Raw genomic sequence first — 20,278 nt, 5'->3', positions numbered from 1 at the left:
CCATGGATCTGCCTGGTGGGAAGAGACGCACCTGGAGCGGGAGCAGGGCTCTGCCCCCGCCTTCTGTCTCCCCCAAGGCAGAGCTGGAGCCTCGAGCCGCGAGCAGGTGGAGCAGGACTCAGCGGCCTCCTTGGCCCAGTCTGGCCTCTGGTGCAGACCGTCAGTGCTTTTCTCATGCGCTCAGGGAAGATCATGTGGTCAGCGTGCTTTAGAAGCCCCGAAGGTTCCTCATTCAGAGGAGCTGGCTGCACAGTAAGGCTCTCCTTACTTTAGCTAGGGGTGTGAAAAGGCAGTGACCCGCAGTGAGAAATCAAAACACTTGACTGGAGACAGGCTTCCTAGTTAAGAGTAAGCTGAATATATCTCTCGTTATTATTATGCTTTCTTGCATGTATCAGGCTTGAGGTTTTTCTGAGGTGTATCAGTATGTGTTACATTCACGAAACATATTTTTTCCAGATGTGTTAATCTCTCAGATTATTGGTATGTATATCTTACCTGTGTTTAAAGACACACTTCAGATTTTCCCTGTCTGGACACCTCCTTAAAGTGCCTGGCCAAGCCTTGGACAAATGCTTCATATAAACAAATTTTAGTCATAAATGGCCCATTTTGGCGTCACCATTAAGTTGTATGTAAGTGATTCTAGGGGAGTTTGTTTTAACCATGGAAACATTTTGAAATGCCGTTTGCTTGTTTGCCTCTTTGTTTTTGTCTCTTTATTTGTTTTTGTGTGCTTTTTAACTTTTTATTATGGAAAATTCCCACATCTACCCATCATCTGTCTTCGATAGTTATCACCCTGTTCCCAGTCTTCTTTCATCTCTGCCGCCACCCACTCCCCTCTCCCACCCACTCCCTTGGCTTATTTTAAAGCAAATTCCAGACATCATATAATTCCATCTGTAAATATTTCAGTGTATCTCGAAAGATAATCAGGACTTCAGAAGATACACAGGCACACGCGCGCTCACGCACACGCTCACACACGCTCACGCACACGCTCACACACACGTTCACATGTACACGCTCACACATGCTCACACACGCTCACACACATGCTCGTGCAGAGTTTGTTCATTTGAACCAGGATGCGAGTAAGGTGAATACCTTGTGGGGGGTTGACCTACCTTGTTAATCCATAGAACACCCCGAAAGTCTGTCACGTGCTCCCGTCCTGCTCCATGTGTCTGTGTCTTCCTGCGATTTCCTGGTTGAAGAAACCAGACCCTGTGCTCCTGTGGAGTCCTTGCGGTAGATTTTGCCCATGGCTTCTCCCCACCTTGCTCTAGGCAAGCCAGCCTGCCCTTGACTCTCCTCTACGTGATACGTAAATCTAGCGGCTTCAGCAGATTCGGTGAAATTGGAGGGGTGCCCGGGGCCACAGTGTTTCGTGGGTGGTGGTGTGTGCTCCCTCCAGGATGCACATAAGGACTGGTTGTGTCCTTTCAGCGAGGTTAGCAGCCATAGATGCTCATTACCGATCTGTCCGTCAGAGATCGCAACGCAGCGGTGACGTAATTCTGTCACCCCTGGTCTGTTAACTAGGGTGTCTCTCCGTGAAGAAAAACGACTTCTCACCAGTTACCTAGTATCTCGAGGTGTAACCCATCTAGGAGAGCCAGTATCGATACGTACTTTCTTTTATTTAGCAGATTTCAGAATCAGAGTGGGCTTCTCCCACAGGTAGCCGGTGTGGGGCGTGTGTTTGTCTTAGCGCACAGTAAAAGCTTACCTATTGCATCTGTTAACTGTCGGTTCGCACGTTGTTTCATCTTGGGCCGGTGGCGGCCTCTCAAACGTGGCTCCTGAATCTTTTCGATGCAGATCTAGGAGTCTCTGATCGCTTCTTTCCTGTCCGATATGACCAGGCAGGATGTTCCGTACTCACTTTATCCATTTTCTGCTCTAGGCCTGTGATGAGCCACGTCTCTGAGGAGTCCTGGCTTCTTTCAGTGGGGATGGTATTGAGAGAGCTTAATCTGGTCCCCAGGGGTGCTCACTGCTCACACTCAGACCCTCTCTCTCCCCCCCCTGCTTTTCTGTTTAAAGATAGAATGCATTATGAGCTCTTACTGATTCAGTTCCAGGGCTGCAAGGTTTTCACCTAATCCCATGGGTCTTATAACCGTATCTGCTCTCTCCCTCACTGAGCATTCGGATTTTTCACGGGCATCAACATGATTAGTCATTTCTTTTATCCCACACCACACTCAGCACTTTCAGAAAGCAACACCAACACTAGCAGCAGTGTTTTTACTGAAAGCTGTTCACAAGGTATTTGCAGTTTTCTGGCGTCGGGTCATCGAGGGAGCATCAGGTCACCCTATTTTAAAGTCACATGGAGGAGTCCCTCTCTGTCCAGTAGCACAGCCAACCGGATGCACAGTTAAGTTCATTTGTTTTGTTTTACTGACGGTTTTTAAGGCCTGCTTTTATAAAAATTTTACTTTTGCTTTATAGTTACATAAAATACTTAGTGGACCCCAAGTCAAAGACACAAAACAAGGTATATTCAAAGGAGTCTGGCTTCTATTCCTGTCCTCTTCTTCGTCTTTTTTTTTTTTTTTTTTTAAGTAGGCTCCACACCCAGCATGGAGCCCAGTGTGGGGCTTGAACTCACGACCCTGCGATCATGACCCGAGCTGAGATTAAGAGTTGGACCCTTAGCCGACTGAGCCACGCAGGCGCCCCGTCCTGTCCTCTTCATCCTGTGTCTCGCTTCCTTAGCAACCACGTAAACATTTTCACGACGTCTGTGTATGTACATGTGTGGATGTGAACACACACACGTTTATTTGCTTCTTTCTTAGAAAAATAGTAGTATACTATACACATTTTTCTCCACCTTGCTTTTTTCACCTTTTTAGATTAGAACCAGCGTGTCCTCATTAGAATTAAAACTTCATTTTTTCCTTGAAAGCAGGGTTTCCCGAATAGGCACTGTTGACCTTTTGGGCCAGAAACGTCATCTTTGTGACGATAGTGTCCCCCGTGCTGTGAGGATAGTTGTGGGATGTTTAGCCGCTTCCCTGGCATTTCTGTCAAGTGCCAGGAGCCCCCTCCCCACCTTCTGTCCGCCACGGCCGCTTCTGGACCTCACCAAACTTCTCCGGGGGCAGAACGCTCCCTGCCGCGGGCGGCATGTTCTCAGGTCTCTGCAGAGACCACATGAGCCCCTTTGTTTCAGAAGTGGACTCAGACCCCATCTAGAAGCTCTGGCTTCTGGTTTTGGCTTTTGACCACCAGCTCTTGTGGTTCTCTCCTGTGTCTTTAACATATTAAGGAAGGGAGGAAGGATTGTTACTGAATAACACAAAACAAAGAGAGGCAAGGGTTTTGTAAGTTTTATGTAAAACTGCTCTTACTGGGAAGATGTGTGTTGAAAACCTGAGGAGTGACTTCGGCCTTGAGCCGCGGTTCACATTTGCAGTGCGTGAAGGGCCTCATGATTCCTTGCTGCACAGCCGCCCTGCTGTCCCCACAGTCCAGCTGGATGGTTGGGCAGCCACGGGAAGGAGCCAGGGCATCTTGCCAAAGGCCGGTGAAACTGTCCCAAGTAGCATCCTTGAAACCATGGGTGGAGTGGACGAGCACAAGCCTGGAATGTGGACTCTGCCAGCATGGAGCACGGAGGCCGGGGGTGGGGGTGCAGCCGGGAGCAGCCGCGGAGCCCACAGCTGCGCACGTCACTCCCAGATTTCTGATGCTCCACACGGAAGTCGGATTAGTGCCGACAGAGAGCATCATCGTGAACACAGGCACCTACCAGGAAATGGGAAATTTCTTTGAAAAGTAAATAAATGGGATCAGCAAGCATGCTTCTGTGACCGCTGAAGATTTGGGTTTATAGCTGTAGCCAGAGGACGATGGACGCTGCCAGTCTGGCTCTCCTGCTGGCGGCTGCTGGGCCTGCAGGCAGCCCTCTTTGGGGCTTTGCTCAGAGTGGACTTGGGTGGTCAAAGCATCAGGCAGCTATCACTGTGTCCTGAATCACTGTGGCGGCTGTTTCTTTGGATGAATCTGAGCACAGTTCAAGGTGATGGGCATGCCTGGGAGCAAGGCCCTAGACTGCTTTGCTGGCCTGGTCTGGCAGCCATTTAGCAAATACCTATTTCCTACTCAGTGTGAGGCATCTCAGCACTCGATGTTTATTTGTTTCCTTACTCATTTTGTTACTGTTGGAGATGACATGGCCTACTGTGGCGTGAGGGCTGTTTTCAGAAGCCCTCTGCCAGCTGTAGCAGTGGTACAGACAGGCTGCAGACCTGGGATGCCCGTGTCCCCGTGTCCCCCAGATGCCTGTGTCATGGGGCCCCGGGGCCCAGTCTCCCTGCCTGCCCCCCACCAGGCAGCTCTGTAAATACCAAGTGTTCTAGGTAACTAGCAGTTGCTGATCTGGCTTGGAGGTAGTCTGGCATTAATGTTAGGTGGGAGCAGTGTTTTCAGTGCTAATGTGCTATATGGAAATTGGCAAAAATCAGTAACAGGGAGAGATTTTGGCTGCTGTGTTCCCGTAGCTCCTTGAGAGCCTTGCTGGCCTGCTTGTGGTTCTTGGCTCTGTCGCCCAGTCAGGACAGGCTCTCAGGCTCCATTAAGGTTTCCCATCCTCCCGAGATGGGCGGAATTCCCTGCTGGGTCTGTGCTGGAGCCCAGAGGCCATGTTCAACCAGGACAGGATCGTCACACTGGGATGGCCAGACCTAGCCCTGTGTCTTCCTGGTTCCTGCTTGTCCCCAGTTTGTGAGTATGTGAGAGAGCTCACCGGTAATCTCCCATGTCTCCACTGATGTCCTGAGGGTTCTGAGTACTAAAACCGTGGATTCTGGCTTAGAAACGGACCCTGCCTACACACCGGTTGTGTGCCCGTGGTGGTCACTGAGCCTCCTTGCGTCTCAGCTCCCCGTCTATAAAACGGGGGTGCTCCTGCCGCCTGCTTTGCGCAGTGCTTGTGCAGGTAGGTGAGTGGATGTAAGGGAGGGCTCAGGACGGTCGCTGGCGCGTCCTGTGTGCAGCGTGAGTGCGACCTCTGCCGTCCTCTTCTTGCTCCGTGCATTTGCTCATGTCGTCCTCCCAGCCTGTGAGGTGCACAGGGCGGGATGGTGTTTGCTATTTTAGGAGGAGGGAGTTGAGCTTTGGTTTGGTTCCTAAACTTTCCCAGGTTGAATGGCTGGTAACTCACCGATCTGGGGCTGAATCCCAAGACTTCCATCTCGGGGACCTAACTGTAGTAGAGGGGAGGGACTCACCGGTGGGCACAGTGGACCCTCCCACTGCAGCTCCTGTCCAGCATCAAGCAGCATGGTCTGGGGGCCCAACAGGGACGGTGCCCAAGGGGTGAGGAACCCCTGGCAGAGCTGCCACCCGGGTGCAGAGGGAGGGGGAGGGGAGACTCCCCAGAGGGGCCTTACTGAAACTGGGCTTGCTTATAGCCTCTCCAGGTGTGTGCTGTGGCGGTTACAGCGAGCAGCCCACCGTCCACCCCTGAAAGCGACTTGGATCTTGCTTCAGTGGGGGGCTGCCACGAGGCAGTGCAGGCACTCGTCGCAAGCCAGTCGGAGCCTCATCAGAGACGCCACTGCCCTGGGCAGATCTTGGTGGGGCGTGCGGGATGGGAAACCTGAAAATATTTGCGTGGGCGGCTAAGCTAACTCTGAAGCAGGGGGAGCTAGTCCGGGGCCTGCTGGAGCGTCGATAGTGCCTTGTGAACCAAGAGGAGGGAGTCTTTGAAGGACCAAAAATATGGCTTCGAGATAATTTAGTACTGAGCCGTAGAAGGGGGCCCGGGATTATGGGTGCAGATGGAGTGCAGCGAGGCGTGAGGATGAACAGCCCTTTACTAGAGCGCCGACCCGTGCAGGCGGGGTGGCCGCTCGCAGAGCCGGCTCCTCCTGAGAGGTCGTTGTAAATGAAACGTAGTGAATGACCTTATGCATTCCGCTTCTGTTGGCTGAAACTCCAGAATAATATGAAAAGGTACTAGACATAGCTGGAAAGTGATCTGTGATTTCTGTGTTTCTGGACTTCTCCTGACGTTCACCCTTTCTGCTTCTGAAAAACAAATGAGCTCCGCTGTGCCCACGTGGGTGACCAGGACACAGCTTGCCCGGGCGCACCTCTCAGGCAAGAAGGACAGGACGTGGCTGCTGCCTGCATGGCCGGGCCGGTGTTCAGGACCACTCTGTTCTCCACCCTGCCGTGGGCTCTGGCTGCCTTGTTTTTGTTTGGTTTTTGTGAGATGGCTTTAAGTAGTCTAAGATCTATCTTTCGGTGCTGAGTTTGCAGAGATACTGGTTACGTTTCAGGTGCAGACGGCAGCTGTGTCCGTGTGGGTGCTTGGAGCCAGCGCCACGTCCGCCAGCGGCTTGAGCCCCGGGAGTGAGTCTTTCAGGGCAGCATAGACTCTCAGGGAGGGTTATTGGCTGACACACTGCGTCTTGCCTCCTGTTTATACTTCAAGGATTCAGGTGTTCGTTGAAACTCGGAAGATAAGTGGTAGCTTGCTTTTGTTTGTTTGTTTCTTTTTTTTTTTTCAATTAAGGGATTTTGGGGAAAACCCAATGTTATAATAATATAAGGAAAAAATTACACAGATAGCATCTTACTGTGAAACAGTGGAAACAGTGACAGAGAGAAAAATATGCAGACAGATAGGGACATTGAATTTACACTACATAGCAGCCTTCCTGCTGACAGACTGGCTCTGAGGTCCAGGTTGGGCCCTGCAGGGTTATCTTGGGATAGTGGGGGTCCACTGCAGTCAATTTTAGGGAAACGATGTGTTAATAAAGTCAGTGTCGTTGAGACACACACCCATGAATTCATGCACCACGCTTTTCCTGTGTGACTTCTGTGCGTCCAGAGATCAGGACTCGGGGAACTTGAGAGGGTTCTGTCCTCACCAGCTTGTTGTCTGGAAGGAAAGGCAGATCTGTATGGAAGGATCCCAATCCTGTGTCGTTCACGTGGAGAAGTTGAGAAATGGCCCCTGTGGGCCAACAAAAGCTGCAAGGAGCTGCGGCAGGAGGCAGGAGCTTGCGAGGCCTGGTCAGGGAGACAGGGCAGCCCAGGCAGGGGAGCATGTGAGCAGAGGTCCCAAATCATGAAGGGGCACGGCATAACCAGACCTGCGGAGGGCCTGTAGGGGGCGCGTGTTCGAGGGGGCTGTGTGCCATGCCTGGGCATGGCCGTGTTCCTTGGGGGCAGTGGACATCCCCACCAAGGATTTGCTTTTAGAAGGCAAGTGGCCTGATCTTGTGGTTGGAAAGGAAAGGTCTACCAGACTGGACAGAGTTGAAGAGAGGCTGGTCTGGAGGCCTGAGGACACTTGGGGGCATTTGACTCCAGATGGAGGCAGAGGCGGGGCAGCCATGTGTGAGCGACATGCCACACGTGAGCCAGGCCTGGAGACTCCCTGGACGAAGAGCACATTAGAGGGAGAGCAGAGTGACGGATGAACTCGAGGTGTGTGGTCTGGGCGACTCAGAATTGCAGATGCCAGAGATTAAGGTAGGGAGCCCAGAGGGGTGGGCCCGCGTGGAGCAAGACAAGGAATAGCATCGTGGGTTTGCGCTCCAAGGTGCCGCCCAGGGCGAGCATGCAGAGTGAGAGACAAGCCTGAGTCTCAGCCATGCCTGAGGTTTGAGGGAGGAGGCTGGACCAGGGAGAGGTGGGGGGACAGAAGTCTGAACAGTCTGAGGGAGGAGGCACAGGATTGGCCCTCAGGAGAGCAAGGGGCCGCGTGGGCCCCTGGAGACCTGCCTGGTGGCAGGAACCTCAGAGCACTTGGCCGTGAAGACCTGGTGACCCTACAGGACAGTCTAGGAACAGCAGTGACTGTTGGAATGGCTTGAGAAGGAGAGGTTCATGACCTCATCCGCACAGAGGGCCATCAGCCCGCGCACACGGCTGCCCGTGCGTGGTGCCCTGCTCTTGCTCACACTGGTCCTCCAGCCGAGGGGGAGGAGCGGGACTCGGCCAGCCAGCCGCCCACCCCGCTCTTTCTGCCCTGTCAGTATTTGACGTTTGTGTGCTCCTTTCCCTGTAGTCTTTGCCACTGGAGGACCCCTTGCAGTCTGACTCTGGGGGCCCGGCGGGTGCGCTACTGCGGCTCCGTCCCCTCGTCTCCAAGGAGCTGTCCTGAGACGCGAAATGTGTTCTCATTACTTTTCACACCGTTACAAACCTTGAAAGACACATATATTTGCCAGTGACAAAGTAAATCTTCTTTCCTTCGGTCTCTGCTCGCAGACGGCGCTCCTGGTTTTTCACGCCAGACAGACGGCTGGGCCCATGGGAGGGTTACCTGTCCACCCAGGAGAGCCTGCTTGCAGCGAGTGTCAGCTGCGTCTCCCTGCACTACGTGAGCTGCGTCCGCTGCCCGCTTGTTTGAGCTGCAGGAAGTCGTCTGCCACAGGACTGCTTGCTTTACCGCTGCACTCCATCCCAGCAGAACTGAATTTTTTGAAATCTTAATCAAACAGTACAGAAACTGTAATACTCCAGTATAACAGCTCTTTTTGAAGCGGCTCGCTGGGCTGCGAACTCTAGAAGGAAGTCTGAATGGTCCATCTTTTGTTCATCCACGGATAGTTACTGAGAGCCAACTATGTGCCAGGCATTGCACTTGCCGAAAGTAGCCATAGTGACCAGGGAAATCGATCCCTGCCTTCACGGGACTTTAGTCAGGCCAGGAGGAAGGTGGAGGGAGGGCCGCCAGATGGGTAATGAGCCGATGGAGTCAATGCTGTAGTTGGGGAGCTAGATGAGCTATGGGAGCATTTGGCATGGGGTACCTAATTCAGTTTCTGGGGCCACCAGAGAGTGAGTTCTGGAGAAGTGACAGTTTACCTGATATTTGAAGAAGGAAGAGGAAATGTCCAGGCAAGACTTGGAATTGGGACTAGGAATTGAGGATGAAGTAGGAAGAGGGTGTGGCAGAGGGCTAGAAGGTAGGTAAGAAGATAGACTTGAACGATACTTCCTTGTGGTTGGAGCATGGACTCTCAGAGGCTGTAGAGACAGGGTTTTGTAGGGACTCGGGCTATTCTAAAGAGCTTGCAGTGGGTCAGTGGGAAGCCATCCAGGGGTTTTCAGCAAGTGAGACATACTGAGTGTTGAAGAATGGATTTGGATAACGCAAAATAAGACTGGCAGGTTACTGGAGAAGTCGTGGTAATCTAAGAGATAGGTGGTGGTGGTGGTGGTGATGGAGTGGTGAGGATGTTGATGGCGTCAGGGGTGAGGATGGTGGTGGTGGTGATGATGGTGTCAGGGGTGAGGATGGTGGTGGTGAGGATGATGATGGTGTCAGAGGTGAGGATGTTGGTGGTGGTGGTAGTCATGGTGAGGATGATGGTAGGATGCTGGTGATCATGGTGACGGCAGTGGCGGTGGTGGTATCTGCCCTGGCTTGGCCTAGGTGGTTTAAATAGAATGCAAAGAGCTGCACAACAGTAAGTGCTTTTTGAGGGGCAGGGGTGTAAAGTCCCTGAACTGCCAGAGCCCAGAGCTTTCCCTACGGGGGCTACCATCTAGGACAGGTATCCCTTGAGCAGACCTGACCTTCCTCTCTGGCCAGCATTTCCCTGGAAGTCCTTCCTTCTTGCTTAGGAAAGGGCAGAGAGTGAAACGTTTTCAAGTCCCCAGACCAGGGGCAAAACTGGCCCAAATTCTAACATTACATTCATTCCTCCTGGACGGTCCTGAGAAAATCTCTGAGGCATTTCCCTTCTTGAGTCTAAGCTGGAGATGTCATCCATTGCTGAGGAAGGATGGAAGGGTGGAAATGAGATCACTGGCCCAGCTGGGCGAGGCGACGGTGGTCTTCACTCGACACCCCGGGGAAGCATAAGGCAGTGCCGCTGCCACCCAGGCCTCCTCGCTATGGGGTCTGCCCAGAGAGAAGACCCTCGAGCACAGCCCCCGGCTCCCTGTGCCCCGGGCATGCTAGTGGCCTCCTGCGCAGCCCCACCTGACCACGAGCGGCCACCATGCTGTCCGGCCCCTGGAATCTGTCCTTGCACAGGGAGCCTGAGGAGAAGTACAGCTGCCCAGGGGACGCAGAAGCTGGCTGCAGCCGCCCTGCTCGGGCCTCCCTCATGCAGAAGGTTGCCAGGTGTCACCGAGGGGCCGGCGGCCGTCATGAGGACAGGAGCCTTGGGGGCCACGCTTTCGTTCATGCAGCCGAGTAGCGGCCTTGGTCTCCCCCTGTTGCCTCCTGCACAGGTTCCACACACGTGCCTGACCACTTCTTGAGGTTCGGGCTTGGAGCCGAGTGCCGGGCACCACGGGCCGTGTTTGAGAGACTGCTGTGTCTTTGCTTATGCCGCGAAAACGGTCACGGGTCCCCCAAGGGGCTCGGCGCTTCCTCCGCCGCCGCATCCCTTACACCGTGGAGCCAGGATCCGGGCATCGTAGTTTCAAAGCCAAACAGAACATGGCGTGGTGACATTTAATTTAGTGCTTCTCATTTCAAAGCCCTTAGAAATATTAATTAATTCCCATAAAACCCCGGGAGGCATATTATTCATGTCTGTGGCGCCTTTCATGCTCGTCCATAATGGTCCTTTTTGTGCAGTAGGTGGGAAAGTGAGGCTAAATCATTTTTTTGCAACCCCGCCGGAGAAGACCTTGGTGGGGCAAGGTCAGCAGTAATGGCTCTCCCCTTTTACTGATGTCTGAGGGATGTCCGCCCGCGGCCTTGCGTGTGATTTGGATGAACAACACGCCCCTTTGGACTAACCTCGGCAGGGAGGTGGACGGTCCTTCCCTGGAGCTGGGGGTTTGCAGACCCAGTTCATTTGCCACACGAAGGAGGGCAAACTGAGAACAGCTGTGTGCGAGCCACAGGAGTGAGGGCCTTGTCATGTCCGAAAGGTGCCCGGTGGCCTGGGACCGTGAAGTGAGTGCAGGCCCCACGGAGTGGACAGCCTGCTGCTCCTGGGAAATGGTGTGGCCCGTGCGTATTTCAGGGTGCCTTGCCTGTGAGTGACTCTTCACCGCTGTATGTTGGGGTTTCTGTGCCTGAGGAGCAAGAAAGCCAGTGTAGAAGGGTTCGTGAAACCAGGAGGCTCCCCGGTATCTGGGCCTTCTCTTGGGGCCTTCTCTTCTAACTCATTTCCTGGTTTCACGGCGTGCTTGTGCGGTGTGGTTTTGGAGGACGTGTGTCCCCTCTCTGCCCCAGTACTAGATTGTCATTTATCAGCCACCCTCACCTGGTTTCATGGGGTTCACCAGAATTCAGCTGTTCAGAGCGCTGGGACTCCGTGCCCTGGCTCGGTCCCGCGCGGAGCACAGACACACGGTTTGCCAGCGAGGAGTCAGGAGTGCTGGCAGGTGTTGTTTTCCTCACTGTCTGCTCCGCGGGACTCCAGACGAGCAGGTAAGTGCCTGCTGCCCACACCCGGCGATGTCTGTGGGCCACTCGCTCATACGACGCTGAGAGTTACTCGTGTCGCTTTAGCGTCAGATAGGACTCATCCTTTTCCTCGTCTCATTACTGAGTGTTGTCGTCTGTCACTCGGCAGCTGTTTGCCGGACCGAGCACATGGTGAAGCTGTGGGAAGGATGTGAAAACAGAGCCAGTGCTGAGGGCACACCCGAACTGTTAACTGGGTCTGCCTTCGTCGGACTCACGGTGTCAGTGGGACTTACTCGGTCACACGTGGACACAGAACGAAGCTGTGTGTCAGCCAGAGAAAGAGAAGGTGGTCCTGCCCGAGGGTCCGGGGAGGAGCCGTGCCCCAGAGCTCGGTGCCTCCACAACATGTGGTTGAGATGCCACGCTCGTGTGCTGAACCCGCTTCGACCCGGACCTTCAGAGCCCCCGCGTGGGGGACCCACAGCCTCTGTCAGCGTCAGATGGATGCACGCTGCCGTGCCGGTGAGAGTGACCTTGGCACCTCACATACATGTGCACATGCTGTCCAGCCTCCGGTGCGGCACCTCCTTTTACAGGCAGCGTCTGGCCCGTTTGGAGAAGACACAGGGAGGGAAGACCACGTTGCTAGACCCAGACCTGCCGCCTCAGCACAGGCTTCTAAAACTGTCCTGCGGAAGGACAGCGTTGCTCCCCTTGGGTTAGTTTGCTTACAGGTGCAGAAAACATGGGGAATCTGAAAAATCTAGTTTTTGCATCTCATGCTCGTAAAGCTTTCGTATCCGTACGTCCGCTGGTAACGTCTGTCACCAACAGGCTTGTGTAGTAGTGGACTGTAGGCTGCTCCTGTGTGCGATGGGCCCCGTTTCCCTGCTGCTTTCTTCACGTCCGACTCCACGTTTTCCTTTGAAAGGTCAGGATGCCTTTTGTCCCTGGAAGCAGTGTGTGGCCCTCCGGCCTTCCAGCTGCTTTCCGTCTCTGCTCGTCCGCCGGGCCAGCCTCTGCTCAGCAGCCAGTGCGGACACTGGGCCCTGTGCAGGCTCTGAGGGCCCCGGCACGGCCCGGCTGCTGCACACGCTCCTTGCTCTTACCACTGCTTTCTTCCAGTGACATCATGGCATTGCGTTTAGTTTTTATCTAGCTTTTTAAAGAAAGTTTTAAAAGTTCATTTAGGTAATAAACATTACATTATTTTTAAATCAGAACTTAGTCCCCACCTAGAGGCAAACCCTTTTAGCTGTGTTTTTCTAGTAGATATGGCTGTATTTTAACAGAATGTGTCGATGCTGCTTTTTGTTGATTTATCAGTTTGGGGCATTTTTATTAACGTCCTGGTGTGGCTTTAGTGCTTCTGTACGCATCAGTTCTGCTCCGTCATCCTGTATGACTATAGGCTTACTTTTCCAGCTATTTTTTCCTGGGAACCTACCACTGAAATGAACATAGACTCCTCTGATGAGCCCCACGTGCCCCCCACCCAGGAGCCTCCCCTCCACACGCGCCTGCCCTCCATGCTCAGATCAGCTGGAAGTCAGAACAGGTTTTGATGAAATAAAATCAGAAAGCCCAGAAATGTGTGTTTGGGTCTAACTGTAGACTTTGTGGGGGAGCCCCCCGCGCCCCTGGACCTCCCCGCTTCAATGAGACAGGTCCCGGAGGAGGTGTGGGGGTGCGGGAGGGCTGGGCCCTCGTGGTGTTCCTTGTTCAGTGTGTCCCAGCCCTTGCGCGAGGCTGTGTCCATGTGAACTTGTGGCAGCTGTGCCGGTGCGTCAGAGAGCACAGACTTACATTTATGGGGAGCACGTCGGGTCTGCCGGTTACCTCCGGCAGAACAGACCTCTTAGGAATGTTGGTGCCGGGGCCGCCCTGGTTCCACCCCTGGGCTTGGGGTCGTGAGTCCGGGCGCCACGTCGGGCGTAGAGCTTACTTAAAAAAAGAATGTTGACGCATGTACCTGAGCGGGCACATTTTTCCATGTTTCAAGTCTCCTTCGCATTTTCCAGAAGAATTTTTAAAAGGTTCCTTTTCTGGGTTTTTTACATTTCATGTCACGTTCACGTCTGTGCTCTTAATCCTCTTCGTTGCTTTAGAATCGGCGCTCCTTATGTTAACGTCCTCCAGCCGCTTACTGTTGCTGTGTGTTCACGCTGTCGATGTCCGTGAGTTAAGTTTAGGTCCTGCTCATTCAGTGAATTCCTTCCATTTGTCAGCGAGAGTCCAGGCAAGAGCCGGTGGGGGCTCAGCAGGGCCAGCGTGGTGAGGATGAGGGCGCGTGAAGCTGCCTTCCTCTGTCTGGCGCTTTCTCTCTGTGCTGCTGTTGCCGTGGCGGCCTGCAGCTTCCCGCATTTAAGCAGATTATCTCTTCCACGGTCCAGATGTTTTTTCTCAGAAGACTTCAGTGTTTCTGAGAAATACTTTGGTTTTCACCATGGCTGTACCTGTCGCTCGGTGTGGCCGTGCGGCAGGCTTCACTCATTCATCTCACGTGATCTTTACGTGGTTCCCCAGGAATATTTGTTGGGGGGATGCAGTTCCAAAGCCTCTTCCGAAGGAGTCATCATCCCAGGTTTACAGGTGGAGAAGCTCGGGGTCACTTGTCCAGGGTCACGCAGCTGTTCAACGCTCTCAGTGTAAGGAAGGGGGCGTGTACCCGGGTATTCCCCTGAATCCACGGTGAGTTTCCCCATCTCTTGTCCCACAACAGGCCCGGTACAAGCAGAGCCTCGACCCAACCGTGGACGAAGTGAAGAAGCTGTGCACGTCCTTGCGCCGCAATGCCAAGGAGGAGCGGGTCCTCTTCCACTACAACGGCCACGGGGTGCCCAGGCCCACCGTGAATGGGGAGATCTGGGTCTTCAACAAGGTAGGAGCACTGTCAGGGGTTCGTGTGAACCCAGCCCGTCTCTCTTGCTGCCCAACAACCAGTAAGTGTGGGTGGTTGGCCACGGTCCCGTTTGCCCACGGCTCCGTGGCTGGTCACTCCGCTTCCACAGAGCCAGACACAGTGAGGCCGGACCGGCGCCGTGGGCCAGCCGCGTGGCGGGGAGCTGTGGGATCATCCCTGTCTCAGCGATGAGGGCTGGGACAGGCACGAAGAGGATGGCCGGGGAGCAACCATCTGAGGCCATGGTGGGGTGCCCGCGGTGGGGTGCCACGTGCACTCTTCCCACCTCAGGCAGGATTTGCCTGTGCTTCTGCCGTGTGGGTCGCACAGTGACCAGGTTCCTCAGTTCAGTTAGAGTTCCTTTGAGAATCAATGGTTTCCTTCGGAAAGAAAATGGTGCACAGATTCCAAGGAGCTCACACCAGGCCACCTGCACATGCAGCTTCGGCCCTGCTCTCCCCAAGGCCGTGCTGCCGGCCTCCTGCAGCTCCCTAACTAAGGACGGTGGGTGAAAGTGAGGGCTCGGCGATACCCTCCTGCCATCTTTCTGACCGGGAATGGCGAGTTCCGCCCCTACCCTATGGTGTGGGCACGTGGGTCCCTCAGAGCTGTGGCCACGCGTTCTCAGTATACACAGTGTGAGAGGCGGTACCTGGAGGTGTGCAGTATTCAGCTCCACGTGACTGCCGGCCAGGTGAGAAAACGCGCTTTTGCAGCCCCTGTGCCCCTCCCGTGGTGCAGTCGCCCTCCTCCCCACCAGGGTCACCGGCACTCGGATTTCGAGTTTATCACTACGTTGCCTTCCTTTACAGCACCCCCACTTTTGTGTGGCTGTCCAGGAGTGTTGGGGTTTGGGTGATTTTTCCGGTTGACGAGATTGGGAGCCTTCTGGGCCTGCTTCTCCCTCTCCGTGTTACTCTCTGAAGATCCGTCCCTGCTGCTTTGGTGCCAGGTGTGAGGACATCCTAGGACCTGCTCGGCACCTTCTGTGCAGGCAGACGTCTGAGTGGTTCCCGTTGTTTCCGAAACTGCCCATCTTCCTTCTTGGGACTGTGGTCAGGACTTGGTTTTTCTGCACAGTGTGGGGGCTAAGCGGGTCTCCCCTGGGCTGTGACGTTGACCGCCTTCTGACCCGTTCTTGGCCGTGGAGCTTCCTCTTCTTGAAGTACACGCTCCTGTCCATGTTTCACTTGGGTTGGTGTGTCATCTTCTCATTGATTCGGAAGAATTCTTCGTATTCTGGACAGCACCCCTTTATCATTTTTATGAATTGCGGGTGTCCTCTCTGAATTTATGGCTTGGATGGTTGGTTTGCTTCTGCTCCCTGAATGGTGTCCCCTCCTGGACAGCAGTTCTTTATTTTCACGTGGTCATCTTGGTCAGTCTTCCTTTATGGTGCGGACATTTTGTGTCTTCTTTAAGAAGTCCTCCCTTATCAAGGCTGCAAAAGGATCGCACTGTATGTTCTTACAAAAAGGTTGTATTCCTGTCCATTACATGTAGGTCCTTAATCTACCTGAAACAGGTTTCAAACATCCCGTTAGGTGGGGGTCATACTCTGTTTGTTGTTCCCCCTCCAATGGATAGCTACCTGTTCCATTACTGTTTAATGCCAACTTGGAGCAAAGTCAGTTTCCACAGTGTGTGGGCATGTTTCTGAGCGCTCTGTCCTATGGGTCTGCCTCTGTGTCGGGAAACGAACGAGTGTAGGTTTCCAGTGATTCTTGGTGTTTAGGGAAGCAGATTCCCCCCTTTGTTCTTCTACAGTTCTTCTTGGCTGTTTTTGGTCCTTAGATCTCCCTAAACTAGTGAATCAACTTGTCAATCAGTTGATTAATGGTGGGGAGACTCAGCATCTTTACAGTGATGAGTCGACCAAACTATGCTCTTTTTAAGTATCATAGTATTTCGTAATTTCACAGAAGTTTGCACCATTTGTTAGATATGTTCCTGGGTCATATTTTTGGTGTTGTTATAAATGTGTACTATAATATTATATTTTTTTAAGTTTTTACCAAGCTGTATGGAAAGGCAGTTGATTTTTGTACATTTATTTTATGTTTACCAGTTTTGCTCTTATCGTTGCTCATAATTTATCTGTACACGCTTCTTTCGTTTTAGTGGACTCTTTGGTAGGTTATAAAATAGAATATTGTTCAAGAAGTGGGACATCGGTTCTGTAGTGTCATTTGCCGTAGGGCTCATACGCTTTCCCGCCTGTCGAAACTCTGTTCCCATAAGCAGTTTTTGTCGATTCTCTGCAGGCCCAGGATCCAGTCCAGGTTTGCGCACTGCACTTGTCATCATCGTTTTTGGTGTCTGTGAATATAGATCAGTCTCTGCCTTTTTTCCATTATTGATGTTAACATTTTTTTATAATAATTTTTTATTGTATTATGTTATCATACAGTACAATGTTAACATTTTTTTAAGTGATATTATCTAATTATCTTTTTGTAGTGAGTTACTGTAGGTACACGTCGGTCTTTTTAAAAATTTTTATTGAAGAAAATTAGAGAGTGCAAGCACGTGTGTGTGGCAGGAAGGGGCGGGGCAGAGGGAGCGGAGCCTGACATGGGGCTCGATCGCAAGACCATGAGATCATGACCTGAGTCCAAATCAAGAGCCGGGCATGGTAACTGATTGTGCCACACAGGCACCCCTTATTTTTTAAATTTTTATTTAAAGAATTTATTTATTTTTGAGAGAGTGTGAGTGGGGGGAGGGGCAGACGGGAAGGGAGAGGAAGAAGGAAAGAATCCCAGGCAGACTCTGGGCTAAGCATGGACGGAGTCTGACACAGGGCTTGATCTCACGACCTTGGTGAGATCATGACCTGAGCTGAAATCAAGAGTCGGATGCTTAACTGACTAAGCCACCCAGGAGCTCCTACACATCGGTCTTTTAAAAAATTATTATTACTAATAGAGTTTAGATTTTGAGCAGTGTTAGTTTTCTAGAAGCATTGCACCATGCACTCTGTGCCTCCCCCGTCCTCGCTGGTGTTGGCGTGGGCGCTCGCTGCAGTTCATGATCCGCACTGACCCAGTGTCATTAGCTCCATGCGGACCCTCTCTCGAGCTGCACGCTCTGTGGGTTTTGCCAGATGGATGATGTCTTGAGTCTGCCATTACCGTGTCATACAGGACAGTTTGAGTGCCCTTCATCCCGCCAGCCTCCAAGCCGCCCCCCCCCAACAGTAGCTGCGGACACTCACCGTTGTACCTTTTCCAGAGCACCAGTTAGCTGGGATCGTAGTCTGTGGTCTTCTCAGACTGGCTTTTTTCAGCTGGGAGTACGCATTTAAGGTTGTTCCACGTGTTTTTGTGTCTTGATGGCTCCCTCTTTTAACCACGGAGTAACATTTCCCTGCCTGGATGGACCCCTATTGAAGGACAGCTTGGTTGCTTCTGGGGTTTTTTGGCTATTGTGAATGCAGGTTTTTGGGTAGACATAAGGTTTTTACTAATTTGGGTACATACCTAGGAGTGCATTGCTACATCAAATGGTATGTTTAGCTTTCTGAGCAGCTGCCAAACTGCCCTCCAAAGGGGCTGCGTCGGTTCGCCTTCCTGGCGGCAGTGACGAGACCCCCTGGCCCCCGTCCTGCTGAGCGCTCGTTGCCGGTGTTCTGGAGTGTAGCTCTTCTAATTACGCACACAGTGGTGTCTCGTGGTTTTCATTTTCAATTCCTTAATGACATGGTGTGGAGTGTCTTTTCATCTGCTTATTGCCATCTGTATACCTTCTTTGGTGGGGTGTCCATATCTTTACCGACTTTTTAAGTAAGCTCCAGGCCATGGAGCCCCATGTGCGGCCTAAATCACAACCCCAAGATCAAGACCTGAGCTGAGATCAAGAGTCAGATGCTCAGGCAGCTGAGCCACCGTGGTGCCCCTGTTCTGCCCACTTTTAAATAGGGTTGTTTTCTTACTCACTTTTTGGAATTCTTTCTATATTTTGGATACAAGTCCTTTATCAGATGTGTGTTCTGTAAATCCTCCCTCCCTGTCTGTGACTTGCGTTTTCATTCACTCAACAGTGTGCGTTGACTTTCTGATGAATCCAGACCAGTTATTCTCCAGAATGTCCCACGTTCTAAGTTAATTTGTTTTTCAAAAGTTTTCATCAGACCGGACTGAAAGCAAGATAGGACTTCATGCCAGCTGCAGGGATGTACTGTAAATACAGGGACACAGGTTGGACACGACAGCTGTATCATGCAGGTACTAGGTGTAAGAGAGCGAGGGTGGCCCTGTTACTAATCAGGAAATGAACTTTGAGACACGAGTGTTGCCAGAGGTGAAGAGGAACATTTCACGATGACACATGGTCGGGTAGCCCGCCCTGAGTGTGTATATACCTGGTGGGAGAGTTCAACGCGCACAGAGCAGGAGTGCCCAGGGTGCGGGAACCAGAGAGGAAGCAACAAATCCATAATCCTGGCGGGGGTGTTGAAGGACCGTCGGTCCATAATCAGTAGGTTAAAACTGAATTACAGATAAGACTGATAATTAGAAACTTCCTCACAAAAAGACCTCCAGACATAGTATGTTTTTTTCTAGTTAGAAAGAAATCAGTTACTACTGAAAAAGATTGGAACAGTGCCATCGGCCGCTCTGTACAGTGAACACGAAACTCGCCCGGCCACGGCAGGAGGTGCACGCCCTCTGGCATGGGCGGGGTGTCCCCCGAGATGGGCCCCTGGCGGGTCTCACACACACACACACACACACACACACACACACACGTACGTCCTCCGGCACGGGTGGGGCGTCCCCGAGATGGGCCCCGGGCGGGTCACACACACACACACACACACACACACACACACACGTCCTCCGGCAGGGGTGGGGCATCCCTGAGATGGGCCCCAGGCGGGTCTCTCTCACACACACACACACACACACACACACACACACACACATCCTCCAGCATGGGCGGGGTATCCCTGAGATGGGCCCCAGGCGGGTCACACACACACACACACACACACACACACACACACACACACATCCTCCGGCATGGGCGGGGCATCCCCCCATGGGCCCCGGGCAGGTCTTTCACACACACACACACACACACACACACACACACACACACACGTCCTCTGGCATGGGCGGGGCGTTCCCCCGAGATGGGCCCTGGGGGGGGGTCTCTCTCACACACACACACACACATACACACACACACACACACACGTCCTCTGGCATGGGCGGGGCGTTCCCCCGAGATGGGCCCTGGGGGGGGGTCTCTCTCACACACACACACACACACATACACACACACACACACACACACACACACACACACGTCCTCCAGCACGGGCGGGGCGTCCCCGAGATGGGCCCCAGGCGGGTCTCTCTCTCTCTCTCTCTCTCTCTCTCACACACACACACACACACACACACACACACACGTCCTCTGGCATGGGCGGGGCGTGTCGCCCCCCCCCCCCCCCCCCCCGAGATGGGCCCCGGGCGGGTCACACACACACACACACACACACACACGTCCTCTGGCACAGGTGGGGCGTCCCCGAGATGGGCCCCGGGCGGGACACACACACACACACACACACACACACACACACACGTCCTCCGGCACGGGCGGGGCGTCCCCGAGATGGGCCCTGGGCGGGACACACACACACACGTCTCCGTAAGGTCTTGGAGGAGCAGCATATAGACTACATTCTCCGACCACAGAATTTGGAATTGTAGGATATCTGGAAAATCCTCAGATATTTGAAAATCGAATAACATGTGTGAAGAAAGGTATCACAAAGGAAAGTAAAGATAATTCAGACTAAACAATGAGAATACTTAGGACTTGCCAAAATTTGTGGATGCAGTTAATGCAGTGCTTGCTTGGAGAGGTATACCCTTAAATCTTTATACAGAAAGGCATAAAGGTTTGAAATTAAAAATCTCAGTTTCTACCCTAAGAAACTAGGAAATGATGGGCCCACTAAGCTCAAAGCAAGTAGAAAGAGAGAGGTAACAAAGAGCACA

General features: G+C 52.8%; 1 protein-coding gene across 6 annotated transcripts in view; it reads left to right on the top strand.

The window, feature by feature from the left end:
* RPTOR (regulatory associated protein of MTOR complex 1) overlaps positions 1 to 20,278 on the top strand; it is a 329,837-nt gene that overhangs the window by 122,297 nt on the left and 187,262 nt on the right. For 5 of the 6 annotated variants that reach the window (XM_026483938.4, XM_048227109.2, XM_057317685.1 and 2 more), the window contains one exon: positions 14,085 to 14,243. The exons of the other annotated variant lie outside the window; for it this stretch is intronic. In XM_026483938.4, coding sequence (XP_026339723.2) covers positions 14,085 to 14,243 — 159 coding nt within the window. The remainder of the gene's footprint in view (positions 1 to 14,084; positions 14,244 to 20,278) is intronic. 6 annotated transcript variants of the gene reach the window in all.

The sequence above is a fragment of the Ursus arctos genome, unplaced genomic scaffold (assembly GCF_023065955.2).
Source record: "Ursus arctos isolate Adak ecotype North America unplaced genomic scaffold, UrsArc2.0 scaffold_24, whole genome shotgun sequence".
Classification (NCBI taxonomy): domain Eukaryota; kingdom Metazoa; phylum Chordata; class Mammalia; order Carnivora; family Ursidae; genus Ursus; species Ursus arctos.
The sequence above is the reverse complement of the archived record's forward strand: the minus strand, read 5'-3'. Positions and strand labels throughout refer to the sequence as shown.